Genomic DNA, 26,378 nt, shown 5'->3' on the forward strand with positions numbered 1-26,378 from the left:
GAGTTCAAAACGGAACGTCCTCCAAACTCTGATTGGTTGGGCCTATGCCCTCCAGGCCCACCCATGGCTGTGCCCCTGCACATTTAAATTGACTGATTTCCTTCTATGAACTGTAACTCAGTAAAATGGTTGAAATGGTTGCATTTCTAGTTACAGCCCCTACTGGCTTAAACTCAGTATTCCAATTCACAACCAACAACATTTTAAACAAACATTAACATTGTTTCATCTTCAAATCTCTGTTTTGTGTGTAGGTGAGGGTAATGACACACTGTGTTGATAATAATGTATTGATATGTGAGCTGTGCAGTACAGTATTACTGCTCCAGGGGGCGCTGCACTGCAGCTGATCCTGTTCTTCCATTACCTTGTGTGTGTGTGTGTGGGGATGTGTAAGGGCTGATTTCCCAGACACAGATTAAGCCTAGTCCAATGGAGATCACTATGAAAAGTGCTTCTTTGTCCAAGACTTGGCTTAATCTGTGTCCAGGAAATCAGGCGTAAAGTATTCGTCTACTTCTTTTCAACAGGATACCCACGGATGTGAACTATGTTGATGGGGTCGTCAAAGGACAGTTTGGTCTGCAGGTCCTGCAGCTCCTGGTGGTGCTGTCTGCTTCCAGCCTGCATCACATCCTCTACATGTACAGTCCCTGTCTGTCTGCTGTCTGTTACAATCACCATACACAGGTCTGGTAGTCTGGCAGGAGGAACACAGTCGGTTAATATTACAGTAACACAATGACAGTTATTACAGTAACACAACAAAAGGTACATTACAGTAACAGCCTTCATTGGGTCCTCTACTGTCCCTGTCTGTCACCACCACCATACACAGATAATGAGGTTCCATTTACAGTTACAGGTAAATAGACATCCTCCGGTGGTAATATTTCTTATTCAGAGTCAATCCAGCATAGTTCCTGTGTAGCCCTTTTACTGTGTTTCACATTAGCCAATAATTCTGATATACAGTATCACATGCCTTATGTTCCTGCATCAGTAAAAGCAGGAAGTGCAACACCTATGCCTCTACTTCCATTCCTTCCAATTAGGCTGGTTTGGATTTGTCGCTGACCAAAATGGCTGCCATTATTATTCCATTCAGGAACTTTGAGGGTTTATGACATAGCCCTTCTACTAATTTAATCGGATCTCTACTATGGCTATAAATATGTTAGTCACAGACCACATATATGTTCAGGGTTCTATATCTATGACGTTAGCTATCCTGCTAGGTACTTGTTTACTTCATGGTGCAGTAATACAATATGTCTGTTGATTCAGTCATGGTGCAGTAGTAAAATATTAACATACCTGTATGTTGACTCAGTCATGGTGCAGTAGTAAAATATTATTAACATACCTGTCTGCTGACTCAGTCATGGTGCAGTAGTACAATATTATTAACATACCTGTCTGCTGACTCAGTCATGATGCAGTAGTACAGTATTAACATACCTGTCTGCTGACTCAGTCATGGTGCAGTAGTACAATATTATTAACATACCTGTCTGCTGACTCAGTCATGATGCAGTAGTACAGTATTAACATACCTGTCTGCTGACTCAGTCATGGTGCAGTAGTACAATATTATTAACATACCTGTCTGCTGACTCAGTCATGATGCAGTAGTACAGTATTAACATACCTGTCTGCTGACTCAGTCATGGTGCAGTAGTACAATATTATTAACATACCTGTCTGCTGACTCAGTCATGATGCAGTAGTACAGTATTAACATACCAGGAGCTCCTAAAGACCCCTGACTCCGCTGTGTCCATCTCTGGGCAGATCTGTCTCAGCATGTCACAGAACCTCGGTCTTAAACTGGGTGGGACACACCACTGCTTTACACTGCACCTACAGAGACAGACAGAACCACTGGGTCTTAAACTGGGTGGGACACACCACAGCTTTACACTGCACCTACAGAGACAGACAGAACCTCTGGGTCTTAAACTGGGTGGGACACACCACTGCTTTACACTGCACCTACAGAGACAGACAGAGACAGACAGAACCTCTGGGTCTTAAACTGGGTGGGACACAGACAGCACCAGGGTCAGGATCAGCTATTCATTCAGTCAATCCAGGAAGTGTAAAACAACACGGTTCTGGACCAGAACAAACCTTCCCCAGGGTGTACTCCAGCTCCTTCAGCTGATAGGCTGGGTTTATTGACACCTGTAGAGATTAGAACAATACTTTAATATTAGGAACAATAGATCCTAGCAGATAATACATATTCATTTTAGAATCTAATATCACAGCTCATCTTCACCAGTATGATGCCAGCCTTGGCTGTGGCGAACTGAAACAGGATCCAGTGGTATGTGTTGGGCCCCCAGACTCCTAGTCTGTCCCCTCTCTTCAGACCCAGGGCCAGGAGACCTGCAGCAGCCTGGTCAACCTGGGGAGGAGGGAGACCATGACCCAGGTAGTAATATACAGGATGATATCCCTATATGTAAAGGCATTCTACACTTTGTGTTTATGAGTATGTGTCGAAATGTAATGGAATATATTATTACAAAGCTGTTTATGTTTCTGTTGTTTCACCATGGATGACCTAGTTAGCAGGCCTCAGGGTGTTTCACCATGGATGACCTAGTTAGCAGGCCTCAGGGTGTTTCACCATGGATGACCTAGTTAGCAGGCCTCAGGGTGTTTCACCATGGATGACCTAGTTAGCAGGCCTCGGGGTGTTTCACCATGGATGACCTAGTTAGCAGGCCTCAGGGTGTTTCTATTACTATTTGGTAAATCACCAATCAAATGCACTGACAGATAATAGTTATGTTACTATTTGGTAAACCACCAATCAAATGCACTGACACATAATAGTTATGTTACTATTTGGTAAACCACCAATCAAATGCACTGACACATAATAGTTATGTTACTATTTGGTAAACCACCAATCAAATGCACTGACAGATAATAGTTATGTTACTATTTGGTAAACCACCAATCAAATGCACTGACAGATAGGCCTGCGGAATGTGCTTTGAACAGAGTTAATGGCCTGACAGTAATGGTCTCTAGATATGATGAAATAGATTAGAAGAGAGGGTGGATGAAAGACCTACGTCCTACTGAAACTGAGAGAAGGTCTTACGGACTCCATCCTGCAGGAAGACCAGGGCCTCTCTGTGGGGCCAGCGGTCGGCTGCAGCCTGAAGACTCTGACCCACCGTCTGGCCCAGCAGGGACACTGAGGAGGCCCCATGGACGTAGCTGACGCTCTGCCCTGGGACCAGGGGGGGACTGTCCACATGGAGGGACCTGTTGAGGGACAGACGTAAACAGTATACAGAGTAGACCTGGGACCAGGGGGGGGACTGTCCACATGGAGGGACCTGTTGAGGGACAGACGTAAACAGTACACAGAGTAGACCTGGGACCAGGGGGGGACTGTCCACATGGAGGGACCTGTTGAGGGACAGACGTAAACAGTATACAGAGTAGACCTGGGACCAGGGGGGGGGGACTGTCCACATGGAGGGATCTGTTGAGGGACAGACGTAAACAGTATACAGAGTAGACCTGGGACCAGGGGGGGACTGTCCACATGGAGGGACCTGTTGAGGGAGAGACGTAAACAGTATACAGAGTAGACCTGGGACCAGGGGGGGACTGTCCACATGGAGGGACCTGTTGAGGGACAGACGTAAACAGTATACAGAGTAGACCTGGGACCAGGGGGGGACTGTCCACATGGAGGGATCTGTTGAGGGACAGACGTAAACAGTATACAGAGTAGACCTGGGACCAGGGGGGGACTGTCCACATGGAGGGATCTGTTGAGGGACAGACAAACAGTATACAGAGTAGACCTGGGACCAGGGGGGGACTGTCCACATGGAGGGACCTGTTGAGGGACAGACGTAAACAGTACACAGAGTAGACCTGGGACCATGGGGGGGACTGTCCAGATGGAGGGATCTGTTGAGGGACAGACGTAAAAAGTACACAGAGTAGACCTGGGACCATGGGGGGGACTGTCCAGATGGAGGGATCTGTTGAGGGACAGACGTAAACAGTATACAGAGTAGACCTGGGACCAGGGGGGGGACTGTCCACATGGAGGGATCTGTTGAGGGACAGACGTAAACAGTACACAGAGTAGACCTGGGACCATGGGGGGGACTGTCCACATGGAGGGATCTGTTGAGGGACAGACGTAAACAGTATACAGAGTAGACCTGGGACCAGGGGGGGGACTGTCCACATGGAGGGATCTGTTGAGGGAGAGACGTAAACAGTACACAGAGTAGACCTGGGACCATGGGGGGGACTGTCCAGATGGAGGGATCTGTTGAGGGACAGACGTAAACAGTATACAGAGTAGACCTGGGACCAGGGGGGGACTGTCCACATGGAGGGATCTGTTGAGGGACAGACGTAACGTATTATAAGCCTTTATAAGACATTATAAAGGCCCAGCAGCATCACTGAGGTCCTATGGCTGTAGCTACAGCTCACATAAGTGTACTGCTTATAAAGGTGATATGACGTGGTTATAAATGTATTATGAACGTGGAAAGATACTACGCCTTGCAAAATAGTATTCATACCCGTTGGATTTCATTCCTGTCCTGCAGCTCAGTTCAATAGCTTTGATGTGTCTGGGGTGTTTAATACATGATCCACAGCATAATGATTAACTTGACCATGCTTAAAGAGATATCCAAGTCTGATTTGTTATTGTTGACCATCTACTAATCCCTGCTCTTCTTTATAATGCTTTTTAAAAGCTCCCTGGTCTTTGTAGTTGAATCTGTGCTTGAAATGTAATACTTGACTGAGGGACCTTCCAGATGTGTGTAAGGGGGACAGAGGAAGGGTTAGTCACTCATAAATCATGTCAAGCCCTATTATTTCACACAGAGTCCATGTAATTTATGTGATTTGTTAAGCCACATTTTACTCCCGAACTAATTTATGCCTGCCTTGACAAAGGGGCTGAATACTTCTGCAATGACTATATATTAGTCATGTAATTTGTATTACTCTTAAAAAGATAAAACATGTTTTCCTCCACTTTAACATTAGAGTATTTTGAGTAGATTGTTGACAAAAATAATACAGTTATATCAATTTGAATTCCACTTTGTAACACAATCAAATGTGAAGAAATCCAAGGGGTATGAAGACTTTAGCAAGACAGTGTATACAGAGAGAGGTACACAGGGGGGTGGAAACAGACAGCGGTGGGTTGGTGGACATTATCCATGACAAGACAGTGTATACAGAGAGAGGTACACAGGGGGGTGGAAACAGACAGGGGTGGGTTGGTGGACATTATCCATTACAAGACAGTGTATACAGAGAGAGGTACACAGGGGGGTGGAAACAGACAGGGGTGGGTTGGTGGACATTATCCATTACAAGACAGTGTATACAGAGAGAGGTACACAGGGGGGTGGAAACAGACAGGGATGGGTTGGTGGACATTATCCATGACAAGACAGTGTATACAGAGAGAGGTACACAGGGGGGTGGAAACAGACAGGGATGGGTTGGTGGACATTATCCATGACATGACACTACAATACTAGAGTTAGTCAAACATCAGAAAGGAAACCCCTGCATCCCTGACCCTAACCTGACCTCCTGTGGACCCTAACCAGACCTCCTGTGGACCCTAACCAGACCTCCTGTGGACCCTAACCTGACCTCCTGTGGACCCTAACCAGACCTCCTGTGGACCCTAACCTGACCTCCTGTGGACCCTAACCAGACCTCCTGTGGACCCTAACCTGACCTCCTGTGGACCCTAACCAGACCTCCTGTGGACCCTAACCTGACCTCCTGTGGACCCTAACCTGACCTCCTGTGGACCCTAACCAGACCTCCTGTGGACCCTAACCAGACCTCCTGTGGACCCTAACCTGACCTCCTGTGGACCCTAACCAGACCTCCTGTGGACCCTAACCAGACCTCCTGTGGACCCTAACCTGACCTCCTGTGGACCCTAACCTGACCTCCTGTGGACCCTAACCAGACCTCCTGTGGACCCTAACCAGACCTCCTGTGGAGTTCTGTGGGCTGTGGTTTCATAGTCGACCTCTCTCGGCTGTTCTGTTGGGAGCCGACAAACAGCAGGCCGCTATTAAAACAAATATGGCCCACCTCACTCACTCAATATTATTCCCATCAGGTCACAGGACATGTGAAGTCTTTCACAGGGGAAACTGGACTTAATGGATATGTGAAAAAACAAACATGTTCAGTGCCAAGACAACCACGCTGAACCCTGTTCCTTACAGCCAAGACAAAGCAGAAACTGAGCTAGACAATCCAAGTAAAAACATATTTGATTTGTAAAAAAAAACATGTTTCTGAAAAGGACATCTCAAAAGGAAGCAGTGAAAAACATACCCTCAGTCTAAATAAGTCCAGTCACATACAGGTCCTTTAGTTTGTACTCTACAGTTGGTAATTCAAAGAAAAAACATGTGGTTTGCCAAATAAGGGTGAATAAAGAGAAATAATCCAACTAGTCTAACTCTGTGGATAATCTCTGCACCCAACACCAAATTAGCTAGGCTGTGATAAGAGACTATTGTGTATGACAATGTCAAGAGAGTTAACCTACCAACAGCACCAGAGCCAGGTTGGGTTCCCAGGTGTCTTCTGTAGTGAGGAGACCACCTGTAGAGGTTGTAACACAGCCCTTCTAGAGAACACACTGAGCTGTCTGAGGTGGTGAGTAGACATAGTCTGAGGTACCAGAAGGACAGGACAGAGGAGGAGACTGGAGGGACCTTTGACCGAAGGCTTCAGGAGAGAGAATCCCAATGTGTGTAGTGATATGTTTAACTCTTATCTAAACTGGTCTGATTGGGTATTTACAGGTTACAGGTAATGACCTGGGCTGTAGGCTATATAGCCCACAGTCATGTAGAGGCAACAGTTATAGCTGATTGGGTATTTACAGGTTACAGGTAATGACCTGGGCTGTAGGCTATATAGCCCACAGTCATGTAGAGGCAACGGTTATAGCTGATTGGGTATTTACAGGTTACAGGTAATGACCTGGGCTGTAGGCTATATAGCCCACAGTCATGTAGAGGCAACGGTTATAGCTGATTGGGTATTTACAGGTTACAGGTAATGACCTGGGCTGTAGGCTATATAGATAAGACATGACAAGAATCTGGGTTGTGAGTGACAGGACACGCTAATGGAGGCACGTCTTATACAGTATGTGGCAGAGTCTGAACAATATCTTAAAAAGTACACAAAATTTGACAAATAGGCTTCATTGGTAATTTTTCAAAACTGTCATTTGGCTGTCATGATGATTATTAAAACAACTGTACATAACACATTCCACAAGGTGGCGATAAAGTTGAGTGGAAGGAAATGAGACAGTAGAAGGAAGTGAATGACATCAGAGCTGTATTAACAAGAATTGTTGTATTAAAGTTGAAGACCTATTCAATCTGATCCGTCCTCAAATTCAGATTATTATTATACAGTGATAAAACAAGACTGACACGTGAACACAAATCAACTTACTTTTATAGAAAATGTTTAATATTCTGTAAACATTCAATATTAAATCTTCAGAAATAAGTTGACTAAAATACAAAATAGTTGTATATCCTTTCATACATAAGGCTATTGTTTCATTTTCAGTTATATTAAGCCATCTAAGAAGTCACAGAGGATATTCAAAAAGGTGCAGGAATACATTCATAGCCATACTCAGTGTTGTCACGGTGACAGTGTACAAACAACCATAATTTCCTCCTAAAGCCAAACAGTTAATTAAAGCACTAAATAGTTAGGTCGCCCATGTTATTGGCAGTACAATTGCCGCAATTCGTGAGTAACAGTGCTCTAGCACAGGGTTGTCAAACTCATTTTGCCCTGCGGGCCGTATTCAGTCTTCACCAAGGTCTGGAGTGCCGCACTTAAAATGTGTATATATTGTCTTGGCGTCAAAATGTGCAAAATGTCCTCTATCCATCGGTTTTTGAATTGTTGATGCTCCCTGACTGTCTAGCTTTCATTTTGTTGACTGTTATTGCTCGACAGAGTAAAGAGACTATAAATGTAGCCTTCATTTGGATGACTGTTAGCTAGCTGGACAGAGTGAAAAGACTATAAATGAAGCTTTCATGATGACTGTTAGCTAGCTGAACAGAGTGAAGAGACTATAAATGTAGCTTTCATTATGATGATTGTTAGCTAGCTGAACAGAGTGAAGAGACTATAAATGTAGCTTTCATTATGATGACTGTTAGCTAGCTGAACAGAGTGAAAAGACTATAAATGAAGCTTTCATTATGATGACTGTTAGCTAGCTGAACAGAGTGAAAAGACTATAAATGAAGCTTTCATGATGATGACTGTTAGCTAGCTGAACAGAGTGAAGAGACTATAAATGTAGCTTTCATTTGGATGACTGTTAGCTAGCTGGACAGAGTGAAGAGACTATAAATGTAGCTTTCATTTGGATGACTGTTCGCTAGCTGGACAGAGTGAAGAGACTATAAATGTAGCTTTCATTTGGATGACTGTTAGCTAGCTGAACAGAGTGAAGAGACTATAAATGTAGCTTTCATTTGGATGACTGTTCGCTAGTAGGACAGTGTGAAGAGACTATAAATGTAGCTTTCATTTGGATGACTGTTCGCTAGCTGGACAGAGTGAAGAGACTATAAATGTAGCTTTCATTATGATGACTGTTCGCTAGCTGGACAGAGTGAAGAGACTATAAATGTAGCTTTCATTTGGATGACTGTTCGCTAGCTGGACAGAGTGAAGAGACTATAAATGTAGCTTTCATTTGGATGACTGTTCGCTAGCTGGACAGAGTGAAGAGACTATAAATGTAGCTTTCATTTGGATGACTGTTCGCTAGCTGGACAGTGAGAAGAGACTATAAATGTAGCTTTCATTTGGATGACTGTTAGCTAGCTGGACAGCGTGAAGATACTATATTTAGGTCCATTATCATTTCTAAATATTTATGGTTTGGTTTTAATCATTTAAATGTCGATTGAGATCGTTGTTAGTCAAAAAATTTGTAACAAATTCAATATTTATTTGTGTCTACTACGAGCCGTATGTTAGACAGTTCTACTGTAGAGTCTACTAGTGGGCCGTATGTTAGACAGTCCTACTGTAGAGTCTACTAGTGGGCCGTATGTTAGACAGTCCTACTGTAGAGTCTACTAGTGGGCCGTATGTTAGACAGTTCTACTGTAGAGTCTACTAGTGGGCCGTATGTTAGACAGTTCTACTGTAGAGTCTACTAGTGGGATGTATGTTAGACAGTCCTACTGTAGAGTCTACTAGTGGGCCGTATGTTAGACAGTTCTACTCTAGAGTCTACTAGTGGGCCGTATGTTGGACAGTTCTACTGTAGAGTCTACTAGTGGGCCGTATGTTAGACAGTTCTACTGTAGAGTCTACTAGTGGGCCGTATGTTAGACAGTTCTACTGTAGAGTCTACTAGTGGGCCGTATGTTAGACAGTCCTACTGTAGCGTCTACTAGTGGGCCGTATGTTAGACAGTTCTACTGTAGAGTCTACTAGTGGGCCGTATGTTAGACAGTTCTACTGTAGAGTCTACTAGTGGGCCGTATGTTAGACAGTTCTACTGTAGAGTCTACTAGTGGGCCGTATGTTAGACAGTTCTACTGTAGAGTCTACTAGTGGGCCGTATGTTAGACAGTTCTACTGTAGAGTCTACTAGTGGGCCGTATGTTAGACAGTTCTACTGTAGCGTCTACTAGTGGGCCGTATGTTAGACAGTTCTACTGTAGAGTCTACTAGTGGGCCGTATGTTAGACAGTTCTACTGTAGAGTCTACTAGTGGGCCGTATGTTAGACAGTTCTACTGTAAAGTCTACTAGTGGGCCGTATGTTAGACAGTCCTACTGTAGCGTCTACTAGTGGGCCGTATGTTAGACAGTTCTACTGTAGAGTTTACTAGTGGGCCGTATGTTAGACAGTTCTACTGTAGAGTCTACTAGTGGGCCGTATGTTAGACAGTCCTACTGTAGAGTCTACTAGTGGGCCGTATGTTAGACAGTTCTACTGTAGCGTCTACTAGTGGGCCGTATGTTAGACAGTTCTACTGTAGAGTCTACTAGTGGGCCGTATGTTAGACAGTTCTACTGTAGAGTCTACTAGTGGGCCGTATGTTAGACAGTTCTACTGTAAAGTCTACTAGTGGGCCGTATGTTAGACAGTCCTACTGTAGCGTCTACTAGTGGGCCGTATGTTAGACAGTTCTACTGTAGAGTTTACTAGTGGGCCGTATGTTAGACAGTTCTACTGTAGAGTCTACTAGTGGGCCGTATGTTAGACAGTTCTACTGTAGAGTCTACTAGTGGGCCGTATGTTAGACAGTTCTACTGTAGAGTCTACTAGTGGGCCGTATGTTAGACAGTTCTACTGTAGAGTCTACTAGTGGGCCGTATGTTAGACAGTTCTACTGTAAAGTCTACTAGTGGGCCGTATGTTAGACAGTCCTACTGTAGCGTCTACTAGTGGGCCGTATGTTAGACAGTTCTACTGTAGAGTTTACTAGTGGGCCGTATGTTAGACAGTTCTACTGTAGAGTCTACTAGTGGGCCGTATGTTAGACAGTTCTACTGTAGAGTCTACTAGTGGGCCGTATGTTAGACAGTCCTACTGTAGAGTCTACTAGTGGGCCGTATGTTAGACAGTCCTACTGTAGAGTCTACTAGTGGGCCGTATGTTAGACAGTTCTACTGTAGAGTCTACTAGTGGGCCGTATGTTAGACAGTTCTACTGTAGAGTCTACTAGTGGGCCGTATGTTATACAGTTCTACTGTAGAGTCCACTAGTGGGCCGTATGTTAGACAGTACTACTGTAGAGTCTACTAGTGGGCCGTATGTTAGACAGTTCTACTGTAGAGTCTACTAGTGGGCCGTATGTTAGACAGTTCTACTGTAGAGTCTACTAGTGGGCCGTATGTTAGACAGTTCTACTGTAGAGTCTACTAGTGGGCCGTATGTTAGACAGTTCTACTGTAGCGTCTACTAGTGGGCCGTATGTTAGACAGTTCTACTGTAGAGTCTACTAGTGGGCCGTATGTTATACAGTTCTACTGTAGAGTCTACTAGTGGGCCGTATGTTAGACAGTTCTACTGTAGAGTCTACTAGTGGGCCGTATGTTAGACAGTTCTACTGTAGAGTCTACTAGTGGGCCGTATGTTAGACAGTCCTACTGTAGAGTCTACTAGTGGGCCGTATGTTAGACAGTTCTACTGTAGCGTCTACTAGTGGGCCGTATGTTAGACAGTTCTACTGTAGAGTCTACTAGTGGGCCGTATGTTAGACAGTTCTACTGTAGCGACTACTAGTGGGCCGTATGTTAGACAGTCCTACTGTAGAGTCTACTAGTGGGCCGTATGTTAGACAGTTCTACTGTAGAGTCTACTAGTGGGCCGTATGTTAGACAGTCCTACTGTAGAGTCTACTAGACTGCTTGGTCAGCTTTTACAGCACTGTCATTCAGGGTCTGAATGAAATAGGGATGGTGTGTCATTCAGCCTCGTGTTTGTTGATGAAAACAGAAGATATTTATTGGAAAAAAGATGGTGGTGTATACTGTATATATAGAGAGAGGGAGAGACAGAGTGTGACTTCCAAATCCAGACTAGATCTGTGTGCAAACTCTTGTGTTGTGAATGCCTGGATACGTACGTACATACATAGGAATCACAGTGATAATAACAGTCGTGTATGTGTAACCTCCCTGTTCTTCCCTCTGAAGGCAGCAGACAGCAGGCACCACAGAGATCCTATCCTTCATTGATTCATCATAGTGGGGGCGTTACACAGTGAGCAGTTCCTGTGATATGCTGCAGCTCCTACAAGCCAAGGCTCGTGGAAGGCTACCTCCTTACTTCATTCTGATTCTAGATGTAATTCTATGGCAGGCAGCTAGACAGTTTGTCTTACTGGGTTACACACGTGCATATTAGTACGTCACACGTTGGTGACACGTACAGTGTCCGCTGCTCTCCCTCCCTGTGTAGAAGGAACATGGCTGTACTGGCAGTCAGGGACTAGGCTGATAGCAGGCTTCCCTCCTTGTGTAGAAGGAACATGGCTGTACTGGCAGTCAGGGACTAGGCTGATAGCAGGCTTCCCTCCCTGTGTAGAAGGAACATGGCTGTACTGGCAGTCAGGGACTAGGATGATAGCAGGCTTCTGTTGGTATGCAGCAGGAGTACCTGCTCTCTTCTTCTCTTCCCTCTTCTTCTGTCTGTCCAGATAGTAGAACGCTCCGATCAGGAAGAGGCCAGAGGAGGAGACAATCACACTGCAGGCATAGAACACATAAGAGTAGTGTCCTGTACTGTCCACCAACATGCCTGGAAGAGAGGGACATGGCAACAGGCACAGTGTTAGGAAAGACTTGGGTAACACTTCATTTGAAGGGTACCTACATTACCATGTCATAACACGTTCATAACCACACAAAACAGTTCATAAGCTGTACATAAGCATTTCCTAGAAGGCTTGTATAAACAACCACACGTGGTGCTATAACAGTGAAAGAACAGCTATATTTAAGCGTGGCAGTGTGTGTCCTCATAACACATTCCTCTGAACTGGATGCTAGTTCAGTACAGCTCTGCCAGGACCCGCTGAGCACAGGGCTAGTGGGCTACTACCAGGCGTTGACATTAGAGTTGTCATGGCGCCGGAAACCAGAGACCACCTTACTACCAGGCGTTGACATTAGAGTTGCCATGGCGCTGGAAACCAGAGACCACCTTAGGAGTTCAGCAGGGGTACACTAGGCCACGCCCTCCTCCAGTCAGCCTGCCCCAGAGCCGTTCCCTGTCGACCCTCCTACCCGCCTGACACACACACACACACACACACACACACACACACACACACACACACACACACACACACACACACACACACACACACACACACACACACACACACACACACACACACACACACACACACACACACACACACACACACACACACACACACACACACACACACACACACACACACACACACACTGTGGAAACCAGAGCACATGACCCATTCACATCCCCAGCTAGACATGGGAATCCAGTGGAAAGAACATTCCATTTCTCTGTGTGACATAACTCAGACCCTCTGAGACCCCCCTCTCTCATGTTTATAACTCAGACCCTCTGAGACCCCCCTCTCTCATGTTTATAACTCAGACCCTCACCAGTCCTCATATAACATAACATGTTTATAACTCAGACCCTCCCCAGTCCTCATATAACATAACAGGTTTATAACTCAGACCCTCCCCAGTCCTCAAATAACATAACAGGTTTATAACTCATAACCTCCCCAGTCCTCAAATAACATAACAGGTTTATAACTCATACCCTCCCCAGTCCTCATATAACATAACAGGTTTATAACTCAGACCCTCCCCAGTCCTCATATAACATAACAGGTTTATAACTCAGACCCTCCCCAGTCCTCATATAACATAACAGGTTTATAACTCATACCCTCCCCAGTCCTCATATAACATAACAGGTTTATAACTCAGACCCTCCCCAGTCCTCATATAACATAACAGGTTTATAACTCAGACCCTCCCCAGTCCTCATATAACATAACAGGTTTATAACTCAGACCCTCCCCAGTCCTCATATAACATAACAGGTTTATAACTCATACCCTCCCCAGTCCTCATATAACATAACAGGTTTATAACTCAGACCCTCCCCAGTCCTCATATAACATAACAGGTTTATAATGGGCATAACTCATACCCTCCCCAGTCCTCATATAACATAACAGGTTTATACTGGGCATAACTCATACCCTCCCCAGTCCTCATATAACATAACAGGTTTATAATGGGCATAAATCAGACCCTCCCCAGTCCTCATATAACATAACAGGTTTATACTGGGCATAACTCAGACCCTCCCCAGTCCTCATATAACATAACAGGTTTATACTGGGCATAACTCAGACCCTCCCCAGTCCTCATATAACATAACATGTTTATAATGGGCATAACTCAGACCCTCCCCAGTCCTCATATAACATAACAGGTTTATACTGGGCATAACTCAGACCCTCCCCAGTCCTCATATAACATAACAGGTTTATACTGGGCATAACTCAGACCCTCCCCAGTCCTCATATAACATAACAGGTTTATACTGGGCATAACTCAGACCCTCCCCAGTCCTCATATAACATAACAGGTTTAAACTGGGCATAACTCAGACCCTCCCCAGTCCTCATATAACATAACAGGTTTATACTGGGCATAACTCATAACCTCCCCAGTCCTCATATAACATAACAGGTTTATACTGGGCATAACTCAGACCCTCCTCAGTCCTCATATAACATAACAGGTTTATAATGGGCATAACTCATACCCTCCCCAGTCCTCATATAACATAACAGGTTTATACTGGGCATAACTCAGACCCTCCCCAGTCCTCATATAACATAACAGGTTTATAATGGGCATAACTCAGACCCTCCCCAGTCCTCATATAACATAACAGGTTTATAATGGGCATAACTCAGACCCTCCCCAGTCCTCATATAACATAATAGGTTTATAATGGGCATAACTCATACCCTCCCCAGTCCTCATATAACATAATAGGTTTATAATGGGCATAACTCATACCCTCCCCAGTCCTCATATAACATAACAGGTTTATACTGGGCATAACTCAGACCCTCCCCAGTCCTCATATAACAGGTTTATACTGGGCATAACTCAGACCCTCCCCAGTCCTCATATAACATAACAGGTTTATACTGGGCATAACTCAGACCCTCCCCAGTCCTCATATAACAGGTTTATACTGGGCATAACTCAGACCCTCCCCAGTCCTCATATAACATAACAGGTTTATACTGCGCATAACTCATACCCTCCCCAGTCCTCATATAACATAACAGGTTTATACTGGGCATAACTCAGACCCTCCCCAGTCCTCATATAACAGGTTTATACTGGGCATAACTCAGACCCTCCCCAGTCCTCATATAACATAACAGGTTTAAACTGGGCAAAACTCATACCCTCCTCAGTCCTCATAACATAACAGGTTTATACTGGGCATAACTCATAGCCTCCCCAGTCCTCATATAACATAACAGGTTTATAATGGGCATAACTCAGACCCTCCCCAGTCCTCATATAACATAACAGGTTTATACTGGGCATAACTCAGACCCTCCCCAGTCCTCATAACATAACAGGTTCATACTGGGCATAACTCAGACCCTCCCCAGTCCTCATATAACATAACAGGTTTATACTGGGCATAACTCATACCCTCCCCAGTCCTCATATAACATAACAGGTTTATACTGGGCATAACTCATAGCCTCCCCAGTCCTCATATAACATAACAGGTTTATAATGGGCATAACTCAGACCCTCCCCAGTCCTCATATAACATAACAGGTTTATACTGGGCATAACTCAGACCCTCCCCAGTCCTCATATAACATAACAGGTTTATACTGGGCATAACTCAGACCCTCCCCAGTCCTCATAACATAACAGGTTTATACTGGGCATAACTCAGACCCTCCCCAGTCCTCATATAACATAACAGGTTTATACTGGGCATAACTCAGACCCTCCCCAGTCCTCATAACATAACAGGTTTATACTGGGCATAACTCAGACCCTCCCCAGTCCTCATATAACATAACAGGTTTATACTGGGCATAACTCAGACCCTCCCCAGTCCTCATAACATAACAGGTTTATACTGGGCATAACTCAGACCCTCCCCAGTCCTCATATAACATAACAGGTTTATACTGGGCACAACTCAGACCCTCCCCAGTCCTCATATAACATAACAGGTTTATACTGGGCATAACTCATACCCTCCCCAGTCCTCATATAACATAACAGGTTTATACTGGGCATAACTCAGACCCTCCCCAGTCCTCATATAACATAACAGGTTTATACTGGGCATAACTCAGACCCTCCCCAGTCCTCATATAACATAACAGGTTTATACTGGGCATAACTCATACCCTCCCCAGTCCTCATATAACATAACAGGTTTATACTGGGCATAACTCAGACCCTCCCCAGTCCTCATATAACATAACAGGTTTATACTGGATATAACTCAGACCCTCCCCAGTCCTCATATAACAGGTTTATACTGGGCATAACTCATACCCTCCCCGGTCCTCACATAACATAACAGGTTTATACTGGGCATAACTCATACCCTCCCCAGTCCTCATATAACATAACAGGTTTATACTGGGCACAACTCATAGCCTCCCCAGTCCTCATAACATAACAGGTTTATACTGGGCATAACTCAGACCCTCCCCAGTCCTCATATAACATAACAGGTTTATACTGGGCATAACTCAGACCCTCCCCAGTCCTCATATAACATAACAGGTTTATACTGGGCATAACTCAGACCCTCCCCAGTCCTCATATAACATAACAGGTTTATACTGGGCATAACTCAGACCCTCCCCAGTCCTCATATAACATAACAGGTTTATACTGGGCATAACTCAGACCCTCCCCAGTCCTCATAACAGGTGTATACTGGGCATAACTCATACCCTCCCCAGTCCTCATATAACATAACAGGTTTATACTGGGCATAACTCAGACCCTCCCCAGTCCTCATATAACATAACAGGTTTATACTGGGCATAACTCAGACCCTCCCCAGTCCTCATATAACATAACAGGTTTATACTGGGCATAACTCAGACCCTCCCCAGTCCTCATATAACAGGTTTATACTGGGCATAACTCAGACCCTCCCCAGTCCTCATATAACATAACAGGTTTATACTGGGCATAACTCAGACCCTCCCCAGTCCTCATAACAGGTGTATACTGGGCATAACTCAGACCCTCCCCAGTCCTCATAACATAACAGGTTTATACTGGGCATAACTCAGACCCTCCCCAGTCCTCATAACATAACAGGTTTATACTGGGCATAACTCAGACCCTCCCCAGTCCTCATAACATAACAGGTTTATACTGGGCATAACTCAGACCCTCCCCAGTCCTCATAACATAACAGGTTTATACTGGGCATAACTCAGACCCTCCCCAGTCCTCATAACATAACAGGTGTATACTGGGCATAACTTGACAAGAACCTTAACATGTATGTCTATATGAGTCACTGTGTCCACCACCACCTGTTGTTATGCTAACCACCTACTGACCAACAATGATACAACTAGACTGTAGATAACATGCAGTAGGGGAAGTCATTGATTCTGTACCACAGACAAAGAATCCACACATAGGACTTGAACAGATGCCATAGACTAGAAGACCATACTGTACCAAACACTTTATTACTTAGATTTTTTACTTGTCTAGTTTTTACTTAACACTTAACTTAAAAACTGCATTGTTGGTTAAGGGCTTGTAAGTAAGCATTTCACTGTAAGGTCTACCTACACCTGTTGTATTTGGCACATTTAGATAAATACGATTTGATACATATTGTAAATGGGGAAATTGTGGTGTACCACATCCCCCTATAGCCCCCACAGTGGTGTACCACACCCCCCTATAGCCCCCACAGTGGTGTACCACACCCCCCTATAGCCCCCACAGTGGTGTACCACACCCCCCTATAGCCCCCACAGTGGTGTACCACATCCCCCTATAGCCCCCACAGTGGTGTACCACACCCTCCTATAGCCCCCACAGTGGTGTACCACACCCCCCTATAGCCCCCACAGTGGTGTACCACACCCCCCTATAGCCCCCACAGTGGTGTACCACACCCCCCTATAGCCCCCACAGTGGTGTACCACACCCCCCTATAGGCCCCACAGTGGTGTACCACACCCCCCCTATAGCCCCCACAGTGGTGTACCACACCCCCCTATAGCCCCCACAGTGGTGTACCAAACCCACCTATAGCCCCCACAGTGGTGTACCACACCCCCCTATAGGCCCCACAGTGGTGTACCAAACCCACCTATAGCCCCCACAGTGGTGTACCACACCCCACTATAGCCCCCACAGTGGTGTACCAAACCCACCTATAGCCCCCACAGTGGTGTACCACACCCCACTATAGCCCCCACAGTGGTGTACCAAACCCACCTATAGCCCCCACAGTGGTGTACCACACACCCCTATTGCCCCCGCAACCCTCCCCCACTCCCCAGATTGCTTATGACATGTTCATATGCTATGTAAAAAATATATACATAATTAAAGAAAATTAGCTGTAAAACTGAAAATGTTTATCTTTGTCCAATGGCAAAATGTGTAGTAGTACAATCCTGACAGGCGCAATACACACAGTACCTGCGAGCGGCGGTCCAATCAGCAGTGTTCCACTCTCTAACATACTGATGAGACCCAGGGCAGAGGGGAACCGGCTCATCTCCACCGTCTCCATCAGCACCGTGAACAGCAGAGAGCCAATCACAGACATGGACAGACCAAAGATGACCACGTAGACCAGGAGCACGGGGAAGGTGGCGGCAGCACCACAGATACTGTTACTCAGCCCGTTGACCAGGAGGGCTACCGCAAACACATACACAAAACAGCCACTGCCCCTGAGAGGAGGAGGAAGAGGAGGAGGAAGAAGAGGAGGAGACCAATTTATTATCCATTTTCATTTTCAGATCACATCACATCATTTTTTATTAAATGTTTTCTTGCTTGGGATTCGAACCAGCAACCCTCCGGTCCAGTTGCGGACCCACTCCTAACCTCTAACATCCAGGCTACAGTACCTGAAGCGCGGCAGGCCGAAGAAGACAGCTGCCACGGGTCTCACAGCAATGTTGACCAGGCCCAGTATGGCCATCAGTAGCGCGGCTCGGTCCTGTTCCATACCATTGGCTGTAGCATAGGGCACCAGGTAGACCAGGGGAACTACAAACCCCAACATCATCCACGTCACTCCCAGGGCGTAGGCACGGTAACGAGGGTTACTGACCAACAGGTCAAAGGCCATGTGTCTCCGTAGGAACACGACAAGGTCACTGAGCGCTGTCCTAAGTCTTGCCTTAAGTCCCTCCTCCTGTTGGAGAGGACCTTTGATTGGTTGCTTGCCGAGCCCCTGGGCAGCTTTGTTAGTGAGTATCCTCTGGGCTCCACTGTGTTTGGCCCCCAGGGGCCTCATGACAGCCCCACACACACAGCAGTTCAACAGCAGCCCTCCCAGGACCAGGAAGCTGCCTCTCCAGCCAAACTGGCCCAGCAGGAAGTTGGCCAGCAGGGGTAAGGTGCTGAGGCCCAGGGCCGTGCCGGTGGATGACAGGGCGTTGGCAAACGCCCGCCGCCTCAAAAAGTAGTGGCCCATCATGGTCACAGAGGGCTGGAAGGACAGGCAGAACCCCAACCCTGTATGAGGAGGACAGAGGACCTGATGAGGATGACTCATAATGCCCCATAGAAAGAAGGAGAGACGTCTTATATTAGGGGGTTTATAGTGTGTGTGTGTGTGTGTGTGTGTGTGTGTGTTTGCGCGCCCTCTGACCTGCGATGATGCTGGTGATGTAGAGTTCTGTGATGGTTCTGGCCAGGGCACTGACCACCATGCCTAGTCCACTCAGAACCCCTCCCACCATCACCGTTACCCGGCAACCAAAGCGCTCCACGAGCACGCTGCATAGTGGACCTGGAGAGACAGGAAAACAACATTCAATCACAATACACACCTGGAGAGACAGGAAAACACTGTTCAATCACAATACACACGCACACACACCACACACTCCCCAAAAGCATACAATGGACTGATTAGCATATCAGATCACAATAATTAGCATCATCAATGCATTATCACTGAACATGGAACAATAGTCTGCAGAAAGAGGACGCTGTTTATTCCCACTAAAACCCAGCTGCTGAAACCCACTCTGTTACGTCGTTCAGCAGACACTTCCTCCCATCGCTGGGATCGTCTGGTGGACCAACGCTTCAAACTAAAACCCAGCTGCTGAAACCCACTCTGTTACGTCGTTCAGCAGACACTTCCTCCCATCGCTGGGATCGTCTGGTGGACCAACGCTTCAAACTAAAACACCACAAAGCAGTTCACTCCCCCGTCGGCCAGACTTGTTTAGTTGGCGTTACAGGCTTATGTATATGTGCTAACCACAGTTAGCCTGGGAAAAGGTCACGAGGTTACCCACACTGTGACAGGTGGCTGTGTGTGCAGGATCTTACAATAATGTGGTCAGAAACACGTGATCTGAACGATCATCTTCCAGCTCTTTAATCCAGCTCTCCGAGACAGACCGGAGCTTACAGCAGTACCTATCAGGCTAACTGATTCAGACCAACATGAGATTCAGACTACTGAGAACTCTGAACTCTTGGTACTGTCTTTGATGTGGGAATAATGAGTCCATTCTTTGTGCCGTCTCATCTGTGCTCTTGTGTCATGATAATGTCTGCTCCAGTCATGTGGTCTAGTCTGGTCTCTGTCATGATAATGTCTGCTCCAGTCATGTGGTCCAGTCTGGTCTCTGTCATGATAATGTCTGCTCCAGTCTTGTGGTCCAGTCTGGTCTCTGTCATGATAATGTCTGCTCCAGTCATGTGGTCCAGTCTGGTCTCTGTCATGATAATGTCTGCTCCAGTCATGTGGTCCAGTCTGGTCTCTGTCATGATAATGTCTGCTCCAGTCATGTGGTCTAGTCTGGTCTCTGTCATGATAATGTCTGCTCCAGTCATGTGGTCTAGTCTGGTCTCTGTCATGATAATGTCTGCTCCAGTCATGTGGTCTAGTCTGGTCTCTGTCATGATAATGTCTGCTCCAGTCATGTGGTCTAGTCTAGTCTCTGTCATGATAATGTCTGCTCCAGTCATGTGGTCTAGTCTGGTCTCTGTCATGATAATGTCTGCTCCAGTCTTGTGGTCTAGTCTGGTCTCTGTCATGATAATGTCTGCTCCAGTCATGTGGTCTAGTCTGGTCTCTGTCATGATAATGTATGCTCCAGTCATGTGGTCTAGTCTGGTCTCTGTCATGATAATGTCTGCTCCAGTCATGTGGTCTAGTCTGGTCTCTGTCATGATAATGTCTGCTCCAGTCATGTGGTCTAGTCTGGTCTCTGTCATGATAATGTATGCTCCAGTCATGTGGTCTAGTCTGGTCTCTGTCATGATAATGTATGCTCCAGTCATGTGGTCTAGTCTGGTCTCTGTCATGATAATGTCTGCTCCAGTCTTGTGGTCTAGTCTGGTCTCTGTCATGATAATGTCTGCTCCAGTCATGTGGTCTAGTCTGGTCTCTGTCATGATAATGTCTGCTCCAGTCATGTGGTCCAGTCTGGTCTCTGTCATGATAATGTCTGCTCCAGTCATGTGGTCCAGTCTGGTCTCTGTCATGATAATGTCTGCTCCAGTCATGTGGTCCAGTCTGGTCTCTGTCATGATAATGTCTGCTCCAGTCATGTGGTCTAGTCTGGTCTCTGTCATGATAATGTCTGCTCCAGTCATGTGGTCTAGTCTGGTCTCTGTCATGATAATGTCTGCTCCAGTCATGTGGTCTAGTCTGGTCTCTGTCATGATAATGTCTGCTCCAGTCATGTGGTCTAGTCTAGTCTCTGTCATGATAATGTCTGCTCCAGTCATGTGGTCTAGTCTGGTCTCTGTCATGATAATGTCTGCTCCAGTCTTGTGGTCTAGTCTGGTCTCTGTCATGATAATGTCTGCTCCAGTCTTGTGGTCCAGTCTGGTCTCTGTCATGATAATGTCTGCTCCAGTCTTGTGGTCCAGTCTGGTCTCTGTCATGATAATGTCTGCTCTAGTCATGTGGTCCAGTCTGGTCTCTGTCATGATAATGTCTGCTCCAGTCTTGTGGTCCAGTCTGGTCTCTGTCATGATAATGTCTGCTCCAGTCTTGTGGTCCAGTCTGGTCTCTGTCATGATAATGTCTGCTCCAGTCATGTGGTCTAGTCTGGTCTCTGTCATGATAATGTCTGCTCCAGTCATGTGGTCTAGTCTGGTCTCTGTCATGATAATGTCTGCTCCAGTCTTGTGGTCTAGTCTGGTCTCTGTCATGATAATGTCTGCTCCAGTCATGTGGTCTAGTCTGGTCTCTGAGAATGTTCCTTAGTCCTGGGTGAACCCTATCCCTCCCTCCCTCCAGCTCTTTCTTAGTCTCCCTAGGCAGATGGGTTGCCTCCCACATGAACAGTGTTCTGACATACGCTTTGGCCCTAGGTCTGGGACTTCCGAGACTATTTCTGAAACTATCCCTCCATCTATTTCTCCCTCCATCCCCCCTCCGTCTCTCCTTCCATCCACCCTATCTCTCCCTCTGTCCCTACAACCATCCCTCCCTTTCATCTCTCCCTCCGTCTCCTCCAGATTAATTCGGTTTAAAACCAACCCTGTCCACTGGAAAATCATTGCAGCCTTGAAAATCATAATATCTTGGTCCAACTGAAAAAAAATCCCCAGTTTGACACACAGGAACTACAGTCATTTCCCCAATATGACACATGATGCTGGTTCTCACCAGTTGATGACTGCTAGCCGAGAACACATATTTACATTTTAGTCATTTAGCAGATACTCTTATCCAGAGCAACTTACAGTGGTGAGAGCATATATTTTCATACTGGTCCCCCGTGGGAATCAAACCTACAACCCTGGAGTTGCAAGCACCATGCTCTACCAACTGAGACACACCAGACCACACACATATTTAACCTTTGACAACTAGAAATGAAGAAAACACAACAATAATTACATGAATTCAGAATTTACAGTCATGACATCGGATCAACAGGAGGTTTAATATCAATGGATCAGCTGGAGGTTTAATATCGATGGATCAACAGGAGGTTTAATATCAATGGATCAACAGGAGGTCTAATATCGATGGATCAACAGGAGGTTTAATATCGATGGATCAACAGGAGGTTTAATATCGATGGATCAACAGGAGGTTTAATATCGATGGATCAACAGGATGTTTAATATCGATGGATCAACAGGAGGTTTAATATCGATGGATCAACAGGAGGTTTAATATCAATGGATCAACAGGAGGTCTAATATCGATGGATCAACAGGAGGTTTAATATCGATGGATCAACAGGAGGTTTAATATCGATGGATCAACAGGAGGTTTAATATCGATGGATCAACAGGATGTTTAATATCGATGGATCAACAGGAGGTTTAATATCGATGGATCAACAGGAGGTTTAATATCGATGGATCAACAGGAGGTTTAATATCGATGGATCAACAGGAGGCCTAAATCGATGGATCAGCTGGAGGTCTAATATCGATGGATCAACAGGAGGTTTAATATCGATGGATCAACAGGAGGTTTAATATCGATGGATCAACAGGAGGTTTAATATCGATGGATCAACAGGAGGTTTAATATCGATGGATCAACAGGAGGTCTAATATCGATGGATCAGCTGGAGGTCTAATATCGATGGATCAACAGGAGGTTTAATATCGATGGATCAACAGGAGGTCTAATATCGATGGATCAACAGGAGGTCTAATATCGATGGATCAACAGGAGGTCTAATATCGATGGATCAACAGGAGGTTTAATATCGATGGATCAACAGGAGGTCTAATATCGATGGATCAACAGGAGGTTTAATATCGATGGATCAACAGGAGGTTTAATATCGATGGATCAGCTGGAGATTTAATATCGATGGATCAACAGGAGGTTTAATATCGATGGATCAACAGGAGGTCTAATATCGATGGATCAACAGGAGGTTTAATATCGATGGATCAACAGGAGGTTTAATATCGATGGATCAACAGGAGGTCTAATATCGATGGATCAACAGGAGGTCTAATATCGATGGATCAACTGGAGGTTTAATATCGATGGATCAACAGGAGGTCTAATATCGATGGATCAACTGGAGGTTTAATATCGATGGATCAACAGGAGGTCTAATATCGATGGATCAACAGGAGGTCTAATATCAATGGATCAACAGGAGGTCTAACATCGATGGATCAACAGGAGGTCTAATATCGATGGATCAACAGGAGGTCTAATATCGATGGATCAACAGGAGGTCTAATATCGATGGATCAACAGGAGGTCTAATATCGATGGATCAACAGGAGGTCTAATATCGATGGATCAACAGGAGGTCTAATATCGATGGATCAACAGGAGGTCTAATATCGATGGATCAACAGGAGGTCTAATATCGATGGATCAACAGGTCTAATATCGATGGATCAACAGGTCTAATATCGATGGATCAACAGGAGGTCTAATATCGATGGATCAACAGGAGGTCTAATATCGATGGATCAACAGGAGGTTTAATATCGATGGATCAACAGGAGGTTTAATATCGATGGATCAGCTGGAGGTTTAATATCGATGGTCTACGGTCCAGAAGGAGTAAAAGGCTTACTGTAAATAAGTAAGGACACTGTGGTTCACACTATCCAATCACTCAAGTGAATCACCAAATAACGTTCCTTTTCAACATATCATATTACTTCAGTGAATCACCAAATAACGTTCCTTTTCAACATATCAGATTACTTCAGTGAATCACCAAATTACGTTCCTTTTCAACATATCAGATTACTTCAGTGAATCACCAAATAACGTTCCTCTTGGCCTTAGTCCTCCTCAGCAGGAAGAGAAAGAGGAGGAACAGGAGGGAGGGTCAGGATGATAGAAAGAGGAGGAATGAGAGGGAGGGAGGGTCAGGATGATAGAAAGAGGAGGAATGAGATGGAGGGAGGGTCAGGATGATAGAAAGAGGAGGAATGAGAGGGAGGGAGGGTCAGGGTGATAGAAAGAGGAGGAATGAGAGTCAGGATGATAGAAAGAGGAGGAGTGCGAGGGAGGGTGATAGATAAATAAACATTGGGCCACCAGAACAATGGACTACTGGTCCTGTCTGTCCCGTTTGGCCCTGAGCTACCGCCCTGTAATAACAAACAGAGGCTGAGTCACACAACCCAACACACAAACACACCACGGCACGTCTGAACCTGGGCCGTCCGTTCTCACACACACGGGCCCGAACAGACAGCATCCGCAGTGTTACCAGAACTCTTCACCTAACCTCTCACCCTTACTCTAAACACACAGCCTGCAAGGAAACACTCTCTACTCCCTCTGTGTGTCCAGTGTGTGTGTGTCCAGTGTGTGTGTGGTACATCTGAACCTGGGCCGTTCCCACAGGCGCAGGGTCACGGAAAGAGACACAGAGTTTCCAGAAATCTTCACCCTAACCCCTCAACTTTACTGTAAATCTACAGCCTGCCAGAAAAACTGACTAACACTTCATCGGTGTGTGTCCTGTGGGTTTGTGTCGAGTGTGTGTGTGTGTGTGTGTATTTCTGTGTCAACATACATTGAGGTGAAAGATAACATAAAATGAATCATTAACCTGTAGTACTGTTTCATTGCAACATACTGTTATGTATTGGAAGTAGACCTACTTCAATCAGCCAAATAAAGACACTACAATAAATGTGTACAATCCTACAATGACAACGACAGTTAGATCGCTACCACCAGTGTGTGTGAGAGAGAGAGAGAGGGTGATAGAGGGTGAGAGAGAGAGGGTGAGAGAGAGAGGGAGGGTGATAGAGGGTGAGAGAGAGAGAGAGAGAGAGGGTGTGTGTTCAATCATGCAACGATGCCTCAATGTACAATGACAGAAGCATCCTCACCACCAGCGTGCAGCACAGCAGTCATGATAGCAGGCACCCAGGACGTCTCTGTGTTGCTGGAGCTGAACTCAGCCTGTAGCTCTGTGTAAAAGATACCAATACAGGAAGGGAAGGCCAGCGTTAGAGCCAGGACCAGGATAGTAGCCACCAGCACTACCCAGCCCCAGCCCCCATCCGGGGCCACCTGTTGGGCATACCCGTTCCCAGACAGCCCAGCCCCTGGTTCTCCAGTTGGGCCATTGTGGGGTGGTAACCCAGTAAGGTGGTGGTGTTGGAGGGAACCCTCCTCCTCCTCCTCCTCCTCCTCCTGCTCCTCCTCCTGCTCCTCCGAGTTACTGTCTGTGCTCCTCCTCACAGTACTGTGGTTCACCCCGGTCCAGTCCTGAGACGGCTGTGTCTCTACCACATCCTCAGATCCCCTGGACCCCTCTGCCCTAACCTCGGGTCCCTTAGGCCCCTGGGGGCCCTCTCCTCCACTACCCCTCCTCAGCAGGACTGTGTCGCCCTGGGTCTGGTTTTGTCTGGTCCTCTGGGTCCTGTGGGTCTGGTTCTGTCTGGCCTCCAACTCCACCCCTTCTGTCATCCTGCCTAGCTGGCTGTGGACTGGGCCTTCTGCTGATCAGCTTCCTGAGTGGAGGATAACAGGGAGGGAAGGAGGGATAGATGAGATGGAGGGAAGGA

The 26,378-nt window shown here is 45.9% G+C and overlaps 1 protein-coding gene and 1 long non-coding RNA gene across 2 annotated transcripts; both read right to left on the reverse strand.

Moving 5' to 3' along the window:
• Positions 1-566: 566 nt before the first annotated feature.
• Positions 567-2,469, reverse strand: LOC129869493 (uncharacterized). Its single transcript, XR_008761947.1, has 4 exons — positions 2,285-2,469; positions 2,134-2,187; positions 1,747-1,929; positions 567-700 (listed from the first exon to the last, which is right to left on the reverse strand). It is a non-coding gene; the product is annotated as an uncharacterized LOC129869493 (long non-coding RNA).
• A 626-nt stretch (positions 2,470-3,095) lies between these two features.
• On the reverse strand, positions 3,096-26,378 carry LOC129867946 (monocarboxylate transporter 6-like). The gene is made up of 6 exons (XM_055941449.1): positions 25,698-26,378; positions 19,528-19,668; positions 18,779-19,391; positions 18,342-18,598; positions 12,117-12,375; positions 3,096-3,288 (listed from the first exon to the last, which is right to left on the reverse strand). The coding sequence occupies exons 1-6, from the start codon at positions 26,278-26,280 to the stop codon at positions 3,096-3,098; spliced, it is 2,046 nt and encodes a 681-aa protein (XP_055797424.1). The 5' UTR covers positions 26,281-26,378.

Source organism: Salvelinus fontinalis, chromosome 2, assembly GCF_029448725.1.
Source record: "Salvelinus fontinalis isolate EN_2023a chromosome 2, ASM2944872v1, whole genome shotgun sequence".
NCBI lineage: Eukaryota > Metazoa > Chordata > Actinopteri > Salmoniformes > Salmonidae > Salvelinus > Salvelinus fontinalis.

Bases quoted from the DNA above. Each gene is read 5' to 3' on its own strand.
- LOC129867946 (XM_055941449.1), bottom strand. From the start codon at position 26,280: ATGACAGAAGGGGTGGAGTTGGAGGCCAGACAGAACCAGACCCACAGG. The intron at 19,669-25,697 runs GTGAGGATGCTT...CTGTCTCTCCAG, and splicing joins TGCTGTGCTGCACGCTGGTG to GTCCACTATGCAGCGTGCTC. The intron at 19,392-19,527 runs GTCAGAGGGCGC...CTCCTCATACAG, and splicing joins CATCACCAGCATCATCGCAG to GGTTGGGGTTCTGCCTGTCC.